The sequence below is a fragment of the Balaenoptera borealis genome, assembly GCF_965194805.1.
Source record: "Balaenoptera borealis genome assembly, chromosome: 5".
Classification (NCBI taxonomy): domain Eukaryota; kingdom Metazoa; phylum Chordata; class Mammalia; order Artiodactyla; family Balaenopteridae; genus Balaenoptera; species Balaenoptera borealis.
In genome coordinates this window covers 126918792-126930578 of record NC_138862.1, presented here as the reverse complement: position 1 = coordinate 126930578, position 11787 = coordinate 126918792, and the positions used below count along the sequence as shown (strand labels likewise).

At 58.1% G+C, this 11787-nt stretch overlaps 1 protein-coding gene across 1 annotated transcript; it reads right to left on the bottom strand.

Annotated features, from left to right (window-relative positions):
• Positions 1-1198: 1198 nt before the first annotated feature.
• On the bottom strand, positions 1199-8222 carry FOXL2 (forkhead box L2). The gene has a single exon (XM_082392485.1). It carries the CDS (start codon positions 7931-7933, stop codon positions 6797-6799), a length of 1137 nt encoding a protein of 378 aa, XP_082248611.1. The 5' UTR covers positions 7934-8222; the 3' UTR covers positions 1199-6796.
• Positions 8223-11787: the final 3565 nt, after the last annotated feature.

Sequence of the window (11787 nt, the reverse complement as noted above, 5' to 3'; positions counted from 1 at the left end):
CTCCTGGAGCCCTTAAGTAGGAAAACGTAACGCTGTTGGGGACTGGGTCCAGGGAATTTAGTGGCAGAAGACACAGGGCAAGTCGAGAAACGCGGATCCTTGCCTCAGTTGGGCCTGGGGCTGGGGGAGCAGCCCCTGGCTGGGTAGCCCCGATCCGGCAAGGCCGGCCTGTTGGAAGCGGCCAATGGACGGCCCCGCTGCCCCCTCCCTCGGGATTCCACAGGGCTCTGACCCGGCCTTTATCTTGGCGCGGTCAGCAGTCATGGGGGCTTCAGGAAAGAAGACAAAGGCCCGATGTCACTGCGGGCGGGGGCTCGGTTTCCTGACTCTGCTCACACTCACAGCCTTTGGGACTTGTTGGGGGTAGATTTTTAAAAATATGTGTCGAATTTCCTTCTTTCTCCCTAGAAACAAACAAAAAAAGCAAAAAGCACATTCACCTTCCCTCCTCATCCATAGGGATTGAAGTTTCCCGGGATCCTGTCCTTTCCTTTTCTTCGCCTGCCTAAAGAAAACTTTTCGTGGAGAATCCGGAAAAAGTTTTATTTTATTCGGTTCGTTGTCCTTTGCTATTACTAAGGACAACGAGGTCAGGTTGAGCTCCTAACGCGGAGAAGCGGAGTCAGTCTCCCGGCGTGGCGGGGGCTCGGGCGGCCAATGCCCGGTGCGCTCCGCCACCTCCGGGGACGGTCAGGGTCTCCTGCGCTTCCCCTGCTCGCCCTGCTGTCCGGAGCACCCTGAGCTCAGACGGGCCCATTCGTTCTCACCGAAGTTTTATAGCTGCCAGGAGGCACCGGGTCCGCGCCTGGTGATCCGCGCTTGCAGCGCGCCGTCACCAGGCCCGCGGACTGGTGGCTCTGGCGCCCGGGCCCGGCTGTGCGGAGCCACGGCCCCATGCGGTCTCCGCTGTCATCCTCGGGCTGCGCCTCTGCCCGCCGCAGCTCGGCCAACCCGTTTCCTGCGTTTACCCCTCAGGTTTCCCGTTTCTCCACAAAGACCGGGGGGGAGCCTCTCCCACAAGCTGACCTCCGCCACCTCCCGCCTCGTGGCTACCTACTGCTTTTCTGAAAAAGGGGGAAAAAGTTCTAACAGTCCCGCGTTCCAGAGGGAGGCACCTGAGCGCGTGGGGCGTCGGCCCAAGAGCTTGAGAGTGGCGGCTGCGCCTGGACCCAAGCGCCTGAGTCGGTGTCACTTCGCAGGTCTGTGGGCCTTTCTCGGGGAAAACCTCATATATCGGTGAAGACTGGCTTAGGAGAAGCGAGAGGGCGGTTGGAGGAGGCCCGGACCAGGCTCTCCATCTGTGCCCCCACGAATCGGGTATTCCTAGCAACAGAATGCGCCTCACCCCCAGAGTCAAGGGGCTGAGGCAGGGTGGACGCAATCGCCCCCGAGCCCGGACGGCGAAGGTGATCAGCGGCCTGGGCTCTTGGGGCGTGCAGGGGTGGCCATAGCCGCTGCATTTGGATGTCATACCCTACAGAGTTACTACCAAAGGCTTTTCCTTTCTTCCTCTTTCCCTCCTTTCCCCATTCTCCCCCTTCTCTTCATCCCTCCCTCCCTTCCTCCCTTCTTTCTTACTTTCCTCTTTCAACAGGGGAAGGAAAACCATATTGACTATCTATTATAAACTGGGCATTTTCACATTAGAACATTTAATTATTTTAATAACCCTGCAAGGTATATATAATTCTATTTTACAGATGAGAAAACTGAAATTCAGAATTTTTTTTCCCCCCAAGGTCCCACAGTTATTAAAGGAGGTCACCAGCCTCCACACTAGTCCTTCCAGGCTGAACAGTCCCTGTCCTTGCCCCCTCCTGCACAAACCATCTCCCTGGCGTGACATGGCCCCAGAACAAGTTTGTGAGAGCTTACCACCGAGGAGCGAGCAGCAAACAGCTGGCATAGCAGAAGTTTCCAGAGTAAAATCAGCCTACAGCTCAGACCCAGCCCTGTGCTTCCTTCTCCTCTGGCTGGCTCCCCCTTTACCCACTGAGCTCCCCAACATCAAACATCGGTTGGCAGGGCCCAGTTGGGCAGCTGGGCTCGGTACTCTCAGGTCTCTCCTTAAAATTTCTGAGGCTGTTTGCCCGACAGACAGCTGGGTGACCTCTGGCTGGCTCCTTCTCTTCTCAGGACCCCAGGTTCCTTAAATGTATACAAGATTTGGGGTTCCTGGGGCCCAGACACTCTTGTGACAGAATGGAGCCCTCTCTCCAGAAAGCAGAAAGCCAATCAGACCGCTTGGTTTCAAGAATCCTTCAGAAGTGAAGTGAAGAATCTTTCACTTCTGGTTGTGGTTCTGGGGCATGAAGGTCGCTCCCAACCACTCCAGGCCTCCGGTCCCCACCACAGAGGAGAGGTGTGGGCTCCTGGGCCCATCCCTTCATACGGGTTCCACAGGCTACTCCCAGAAGCAGGGGCTGCCCTCCAGAGGCAGCGGGACTGACAAGGCATAGTCACCACTGGCTTATCTCCACAGAGTGGGAGCACCGCAGGACTCCTGAGCCTGACCAAGCCGCTCTTCCTGGCCCCTGACACGCTCCTGGAGACCAGGAGCCTGGCTCAGCGGTTCCGGTGCTCCAGACCTCCATTAAGGGAAGAGCTTATTCATGGGCAGACTGTGTTGGGTCTGACCCAGTTTCCTGGCCCATCCTCTCCTGCCCATCTGGCTGCAAGAAGCCCTGGTCCACCCCTGGTTTCCACCCACCACCAGGGGGCTCTTCCCAGCCTGGAGCTCCAGCCTTGGCTAGTGAGAGGCCCAGGCAAGGGCAGAAGGACACCTAACCTCAGGTGAAAGGTCTTGGGCTTCCTGCCTGCCCAAAGCCAGGAGGCAGAGGAGTAAACACTTTACTTAGGCAAGGGGGAAACAGGCCCAGAACACCCTCTGGAGTAGGGTGCGGGGCCATCCCAGAGAACCCCCTAGGTCCCCATTTTACAGTCCCTTGGTGCATGTACTGCACTGACAAAGATTCCTCCCAGGTCCCCCTGAGGACTGGACACTCTCCCCCGCCGAACCCAAGTACTCTGGCTGGGCAGTTCTAGGCGGTGGGGATGACCAAGAATTTGTGTGTAAATGTGAGGAGAGGGGCTCATCTTGTCAGCGCTGAGTGTGAGGATGTTTACACGCATACAAGTACACACATACTCCTCATTCAATGCCATGTGTAGCAACTCATTACCCAGGACATGCAGAAATTGGCAGCGTATTTATATCAAGCTATTTACGTTGTATTTACAATACACTCTGGCAAACATATATACATATACCCACATGGTCTGGCCATCTAGACCAGACTGTATGTGCTAAGGCATAATTGCTACATATCAGGAACTCTCTTAAATACTTTTGTCCTTGCTTAGGGAATTCCTTAAATCATCTTCTCTAACAGAAACTCAAAAGTGCAAAGAGGGAGAGGAAAGAAAGGAAATGAAAGATGAAGAAAATCAACCATTGCCCCGAACTTGTAACACTGGGGGGAAATGACCAAACTGTAGAGATTTGGAGAACCTCCTGGGGCTGGAATTAGAGACAGATGTCTTTCTTCGGGCATCCATGGGGAAGTGGGGTATGGTTTGGCTCCCTTCTCTCAACTCCTCCAATCCCTGTGTAGACCAGGAATCCCTCCCCGATTCCTCCATCTCATCCTCCGAAATGGGTGAGGCTACTGCTCTTTCCCCAGTCGTGGGTGCCTCTCGCCTTTCAGTTCTTGGGGGACAGAGAAAGGCTCTGTCCTTCAGCGCTGGCCTAGGCCAACTTCCCCACCTCACTGGAGGCTCTGCCCAGAAGACTTCCCTTCTCTGCTTTCTCTGCTTGGAATAGCAGTTGTGGGGTGCTGAGAGCCAGCCTTGGAGCAGAGAGCCTCAACCAGCTGAAGCAAAGGCTCTGTATGTATTCTCTGTTTTCATTCAACAAACCAAAATTATATACCCAGAACATAACTGCATATGTTACCAATGACTTATGAATGCAACACACGCTGTGGTCCCAGTAACCATTCCCTGAATATTAGCCATATGATTATTACAATGCCTAAAATATATGCCCTCTCTGAAGGTGAATGACAGATATACACACCTCTCTCCCTGTCACCAGGACATGACTTACACTGTACACACACATTTGCGGCAGGCATAGACTATACAACTACCAATGAGATACATGTTCACATCACAGAAAGCACGGGCAAGCACGCAGCCATCTACTTTCTTTTCCCCACCTCACCTTAGTCAGCCAGACAAAGGTGCAGCAGGTTGCCAGAAGCACCCAGACACCAAGCCTGACCAGCCTGCTGGGTTTCTCGCCTGCCGGGGCTGGACCTCACATGCAGCCTGCTCTGGTTCCCCTGGCCCTGGCAGGCTCCAGTGCCGGTCTCAGGGTGATGTTCCTCAGAACCCGCACGGCTTCGTCCTCCACCTTCCAGCCTCCCCGGGATGCCCGAGGAAGAAGTGGGATTTCTGAGCCTGAGCCACTTCCCCTTGGGGCCAACGACACATAACAGGGCTCCCACTCTAACATTGCCAAGGCGTAACCACCAGTATAGGCTGAAGTGGGAGGCCTGCAGGCTCATTCCTTGCCGCGGGCAGCTCCTCCCGGCTTACTGGTCGGCCTGGACCTGTGGCCACTGCTGTACAGGCTGAGTGGGGGGCAGTGAGCAACACGTGGCTGGGAGCGGGGTCCAGCTCAAGCTGCGCCGCTGCAGTGGCAGCAAGAGTTGGCTGATACTTGTCATCCCACCGAACGACTGAAAGCCGACCACCTCTAATCCCCCTCTCAGCCCCGGCCTGTAATCCGGTCGAACTCCCGTGTGCCTGCGCGGAAGCACCGGTCTGAATTCGTTATTCGAAGAGTCTCAGTAAAGAAAAAGAGAGAGAAAAGATTACATTTCTACAGCCAGGCCGTATGTTCACCTATCTCTGATATTCCCAAATCTCTTACACATATCTCAAGGTAAATGAATTCTGACCATTAAAAATAAGGCAATCAGTCACTCGTTACATTTGTACAGAGGTTTGCAGCTTACAGAGCATTTCCGCAACCAGGATTTTATCTATTTGGAATAAACTCTTCTGGCTGTTAGATTTAACTGGAAGAATTGAAAAGCATGAAGACAATATAATAAAAACACGGCCCATACACCTAGCACGGCTGTGGAGGAGGTAAAGTTCAAACTTGCATGGATGCAAAAATAGAACAAATCCTACATACAGTCACGCCTTGTGAAAGAACCACGGCAAATAATGTCTCTGCGATGACGTGAAAGAGCCTCAACAGACCAGCGATGACACAGAAAACAAACAATCCCCGGGAAAACAAAGCAGCAGCGACAACCACAAAGGTCCCCCACTCCGGCTGCCCTCAAATCTTGTTTATCTGAAAAAGGATAAATTTTTGCTGAAAATCTCCCTCTTTTAACTAGCTGCTGAACAAACTTAGGCGCGACATAAATAATGTAAGTCCGTGTGAAAAGAAAGAACAAAAAATTTATTCGGGAATCGACAAGACAAAACAACAACAAACAAACAACAAAACAACAAAAGTGCTCTAGTTCTTTCTAGAAAAATTTGGTCCTCCAAACGACACACTACAGAACAACCAGGTCTAGAGTTTTGGGCCAGCAGGCTCGGGGCCACAAGCCCGCCTGGTCCGACTGCTGCCGGGTTTCACATTTCTCCTGCCCAAGGTGGGAGAAGCAAGACGTTTGAAAAACAAAAATCAGGGAGGGGATGAGTTGTCCCTGCAGCTTCCGCCAGGCAGGCAGTGATCTCCCGGCGCTCGGGGGTTTGCAGCGGAAGATAGGGGAAAATTTTTGATATTTTTTTAAAAGATAGGTTGAGGGGGGAAATCCTCTGGTTTGCAGAGGAAACCGTCTGTTACTGGGCATATTCTCCTACCTCTCTGAACACAGCTTTTTGAAGGGCCGACAGGAATTCTACTTCAAATCTCCTGTAGAGAAGATTTTCATGTTTTGCTTTAGCAAACTCCAAGGCCACAATACTTGGACGGTTTTCCGGTGAGATTTTTCTTTTAAAAAATATATTTTTTGATATCATCTAAAATAGCCCTCCCCATCTTTTTAGCAAAACATTAGCCAGCCGCCCGGGCCTGAAGGGGCCCGAAGCGCCGGGATGGAGAGCGGGGGAAACGCAGCCTCTCTCCGAGCCCGGATGCCGTGTAAACCCGAGCGCAGGCGGCCGAGAGAGGCGGCCCCGGCTCCCTGCTCCGGCCCAACCCCCGCCCGGCCCAGTGGGCCCCAGCAAGGGGCTTCTGAACAGCTCCAAGAGGGTAAGCGGAGCACATACACTTTCGTCCCTTTCTCGGTCGGCACGGGTCTCGTTGCCCGCCCAGGCCGGCGCTTCTAGCCAAGGATGGCGCGGCAGCCGGACGGAGAGAGCCGAGCGCGAGCGCACCGACCTGTGAGAGAAGGCCAGGAGGTCTGCGCCGCCGACGCCCGGCTGCACCTCGGCCCCGGGCACTTCCTCTCCGCCGTGAATTTTGGCAACCGGTGTCCAGCCCGGACGCTGGGGCGCCCGGAGAAGACTAGGCCTGCAGAAAACGGGTGGAGAGGCGGCCTGCAGGCCGAAGGAGCGAAAGGGCATAGAGGGCAGGGAGGCGAGCACAGGAGGAGAAGCGGAGACAAAGAGGAGCCGAGGGGAGCGCGGAGGCGCAGAGGGGCCGTGGGCGCTGGCTCAGGGGGCGGCCCCAGCGGGCGCGCGGTCTGGCTGGCGGCGGTGGCTGCGTCCAAGGCCGGCGTCGCGCGTTCCTGCATCCTCGCAGCCGGCGGGCCCTGGCCTTTCAGAGATCGAGGCGCGAGTGCAGCGCGCCGGTCTTGCTGTCGTGGTCCCAGTAAGAGCAATGCATCATGGCGAGCTCGGGCTGCCGGGCGCAGGCGAACTGCAGGCCGGGTGCGTTGGTGGGCGCGGGCGCCGGGGGCGCGGCAGTAGCCGGGCTGGCGGGGCTGAGCTGGCCGGGGGGCGGTGCGGCGGCCCCGTGGTGCGGCGGGGCCGGCGGGGGTGCGGCGGCCGCGTGGAGATGGTGTGCGTGCGGGTGTGAGTGGGGGTGAGGCGGCGGCGGCGGGGGCGCGGCGGGCGGGCCTCCCAGGCCGTTGTACGAGTTCACTACGCCGGGAGGCAGCGCCATGCTCTGCACGCGTGAGTACGGCCCGTACGAGGCAGCCGGGCCCGCCAGCCCCTTGACCACAGCGGCCGCGCCTGGGCTGCCCGGGCCTGCGGCCGCCGCTGCTGCGGCCGCCGCCGCAGCGGCCGCCGCCATCTGGCACGAGGCGTAGGGCATGGGCGAGGGCGGCTGCGGTAGCGGCCACGAGTTGTTGAGGAAGCCGGACTGCAGGTACTTGGGGGGCGCCAGGTAGCCGTAGCCGTCGGTCCCCGCGCCTGCCACGCCGCAGCCACCCGCGGCACCTCCGGCCCCAAAGAGCCCCTTGCCCGGCTGGAAGTGCGCGGGCGGCGGCCTGAAGGGTCGTTTCATGCGGCGGCGGCGCCGGTAGTTGCCCTTCTCGAACATGTCCTCGCAGGCAGGGTCCAGCGTCCAGTAGTTGCCCTTGCGCTCGCCGCCGCCCTCGCGCGGCACCTTGATGAAGCACTCGTTGAGGCTGAGGTTGTGGCGGATGCTATTCTGCCAGCCCTTCTTGTTCTTCTCGTAGAACGGGAACTTGGCGATAATGTACTGGTAGATGCCGGACAGCGTGAGCCTCTTCTCTGCGCTCTCACGGATCGCCATGGCGATGAGCGCCACGTACGAGTATGGGGGCTTCTGCGCCGGGTCCGGTTTCTCCGGGGCTGTCCCGGCGCCGCCGCCGCCACCCTTGCTCGGGCTCGGCGGCGGCGGCGCCTCGGGCTCCTTGGCTGCGCGGCCGGTCTCCGGGGCCAGCAGGGCCCCCGCGGCGTCCTCGGGCTCGGGATAGCTAGCCATCATGACAAAGCCGGCGCGCCGCGGCCGGGTAGTCCCTGCTCTTTTCCGCTGGCGCTGGCGCTGGCGCTGGCGCGGCAAAGAGTCCCGGCGCACAAGTCGGCTCACGGCAGAGTCTCAAACTTCTGGAGACTGCGGATGCCGCCCGCGCTCTCGCTGGCGGCCTCTCGCGCCTCTCTCTTCTTTCTCTTCCCCTAGGGAGAGGTCGGCGGGAGTGGAACTCAGCCTCTGGCCATGGGGAGTCCGCCCAACAGAGAGGGGCTCCGGCTCCGCCGCCCCTCCCCGCCCAGGCCAGTCCCCGCCTCGGTGGGTTTTCTTTTCTGCGCTCTTCCCCTCCCCCCACCCTCCGGTTTCCCGAGGCAAGACCCGCGTCTCTGGCGGAGCTGCCTCCTGGAGTCCCTAGTGCGCCAGGAGCCTCGCTCTGTTCTGATTCGTATGGGCTCCGCCGAGTTCCGCTTGCGTCAGGCGCCTTCGCCCCTATAGCGGGGCGGCCAGTCGCGCATGGGAGAGTTCATCTCCAAGTCACTTTTTGTAAACGCCCCGCACAGCCCGGACCGGCCTGCCCCCTCCCAGCGAGCTTAGGGGGCCCGGCGGACAGCCGCGCTCACGCTCTCACAAGCCCTTGAATCTGTCGGTGCTCGCTCTGCGGACTGGGCCGGGAGATGCCGAGGGCCTCGGCGGGGTCCGTCTGCACTCGGCCCGTGTCCTGGGAGCTCGAGCCCTAAAGGGGAGAGGCGCGCCAAGCCTCCTCGCAGCTTCCAGGTGAAAGAAAACGACTCCTTTGCTCTGCCCTTCGCTGCTGGCTTGGGGCTAAACTTCTAGCTCCGGTCCGGGGGAGGGGCGGGACGGCGAGGGGGCCGGACGAGGGTGGGGTGCAGAGAGCTGCGCGTTGGCTTTGGGAAATTCAGCCCAGAAACGCGTGTCACTGAACGAAGAAACCTCGGCCTGGCCTGTCCCTTGCGCTCTCAGAGTGACTGGGCCGGGACGGAGCCAGGGAAGAAGATCGCTGGGAAGAGGGGCCCAGGGGCTCCGCCTGAAGCCCCTGCACCCTTCCTTGCGCCGCTCCTGGACCTAGGGACCAGACCCCTACTCAGTGACCGCTTCGTAATCCTACGGGTTGGATGTGTGCTTTAACACACAGAGACTCCCTTTAACCAAGTAGACCCCACTCTGCTCCTGCTCCGACACAGGCGCAGATGTTGCCGTGGGGCTTTGGGGGACTGTATATGTATGTGCACCGCATCACAAATAGAAGTCATGGGGAGGGTCTGTTCTTGTGACATGTGAGATACCAGCTGTCCGGGTGTGCGTGTGCTGGTGCAGAAACACAGGTATGCACGTATACAAGGTGTGATATTTATATTTATGGGGTAAAACACATTTATACTTATAGATACGTAATGGTATATGTGTATCATGTATCAGAGTAAATGTGGCTCATGAATATTGCATCTTGTTTCTTTTTCCTCTTTTCTCTCTCCTCCTCTCTCTCCTTTATTTATTCTTTCCTTCCCTTCCCCATTTCCCCTTTTCTTTCTTTCTCGATTCTTCCTGCCTCTCTCGCTGCCGGTGTATATAATCTATCACAGCCTAGGAAGAAAAACAACAGGCTGTAAGGGAGGTACTTGTTCAAATCTCTCTCCTGACAAGACATTTGTTCGATCTTTCTCCAGGGCTGAGGGGTGAATTCTCACCTACTTTCAGCAGAGGTCTGATTGGGACCCAGTTGCATGCAGGGAGGTTGTCTGAGGGGAAATCAGTGCTGGCAAAATAGTCAGGTGTGTCTTTTAACAGTTAACTCAGCCTTAACAAAAAGTCTGCAATCATAAAGTGTGAGAGAGCTGGCCGGTGTTTTGAGTCTTCATGCCCCAAACGCCTTGTCGCCGACGGGGCCAGGATACTTTGTGGAGGAAGGTGAACTGAATGGATGTCATGTGGGTGTGTGTAGTGGTTGGCATGTCTGGAGTGGCTGGCCCAATGCCTGTCACTACCTCTTCCTCCCAAGCTGCCCAGTCTCTGAGGAAGCCTGAAGAGCCACTGGTGGCCTCTGGGCCTTTTCCCCAGCATCCACAGGCCACCCTCATGTGCGGCCTCTTCCCACTCAGGCCCCTGCTCTGCATTCTGAGATTAAAGGAAAGGAGGACAGGGTGATCAGGCTCTTTGGAATTCAGCATCTTGAAGGTGACTCCAGGGAGCTCAGCAGGGCAGCCTGGCCTGAGCACCACAGTAAGAGCGAGCAGGGCTCTCCTAAACTCACCTCACTAAATACCTTTCTCCACCCGCCATTGAAAAGGTCCCAAGCGGCTTGATTGTTTTCTTTCACTGCTTCCAACATACGCCGGGGCAAGCAGCTCTTCTTCAAAACTTCTGTGGTTGCTTCCTGAGCAAGAGCGAAGGTGTTTTCTTCTTCCTTACCCCCATTAGTGCCCAGGCTATGGGTGGGAGTGGTGTGAGTTGGGTTTGGGGCTGCTGCAGATTGACTTCACTGCCCATCCTCCCCCAGGGCCTTGGCAGGGGCAAATACAGCTGGGGGGTGGGGGGCTGCTCTCTCCTCTGTTTTCTTCTGACCACCCAGGCTGGCGCCCTCGCTCTCTCCCTCTCCCTCTCTCCCCCTTGCAGGCATTTCCGCTGCTGGCCTGCAGCAGCCAGGTGTGACAGCATTGTTGTGTGTGTCATCACTTCCCTGAATTCCAAACTTGGCTCCCTTTTCAGCCTTTAAGGACTGTGTGTGTGTGTGTGTGTGTGTGTGTGTGTGTGTGTGTGTGTGTGTAGGGGTTGGGGGTGAAGGAAGGGGTTACTTTCAAGGATTTTCTGAGTAGGAAGGAAGAGGAGTCCTGCTCCCAGGTACCAATCTCTCCAGGAAGCGGTGGGGCGCGCCTTGGTTTACTTCTCAGCCCTCTTGGGCAGGCTGGGTAGGGCCCTGCTTCTGGGCGAGGTCGGGATCCCGCCGGCAAGACAGACCGCGCCGAGGCTTGTGTGGGGCCCCAGGGCGTTGCGGCGCGTAGGGCTCCTGCTCAGTGACCTTGGGGCGGTGCCCACGTCCAAGGGCCGGGCGGAGCTCCCAGCCTCTCCGGCCCGGGTTTCCCGGCGGCCCGCAGCTGCGGCTCTGTTCTTCCAGCCCGAGCACCGCCGGCCGACGCCGTGGAGACCCGCCGACCTAGCGCGGCCGCCGGCCCCGCGTCCGCCCCGCGCGGCGGAGGCCCCGACAGCCGGAGCGAGCTGTGCCCACCGCTCTGATGGAGCGAGGCGCTCCTCTTCCCACGGCCGGGAATCCTGCAACAGCGCTGGAGCGGCCCGCGCCTTGGGAGCCTGGAGGCCGGGCCCCGCCAGGTGAGCCGCCCGGCGGACCCGAGGCAGGCAGAGCTTCCCTGGCCCCGCTCAGCTGGCCCCGAGCCGCCGCCGGCGGAGGCCCCCGAACACCCGCCACTCCCCGCTCCTGCGGGGCGAGAGGGAACTCTCTGCGGCGCCACGGCGGGAAGAGGGAAGCTTGAATACGCGTGGTGATTAGTACATACCCGCGCGACTCCACACCTCAACAGCTGTCAGCACCATCCCGGCCCACCCCACCCCACGGACTCCAGGTCTTTCTACCCAGGTCACATTCCTCCATCCATCTCTCTCTCAGTCAACCCCCGTTATCCTCTCCAGTCCTCCTTTCCCCCACTACTCTCTCACTCTAACCTGTCACATATACTAGTTCAGATCCTGCACATTTTGGTGGAAAACCTGTCAGTCTGATGCTGGGACTCTAAGCCTCTTCACACACTCCCACACCCAGCTATCTCAAGACTGATCTCTTGGCTCTATGTCTGCAAGTCTGACTCCCAGAAGCCTGCTGATTCTGTGATGTCCTTGGCCTG

Excerpts from the sequence above, each read along its gene's own strand:
- FOXL2 (XM_082392485.1), bottom strand. The coding sequence starts at position 7,933 with ATGATGGCTAGCTATCCCGAGCCCGAGGACGCCGCGGGGGCCCTGCTG.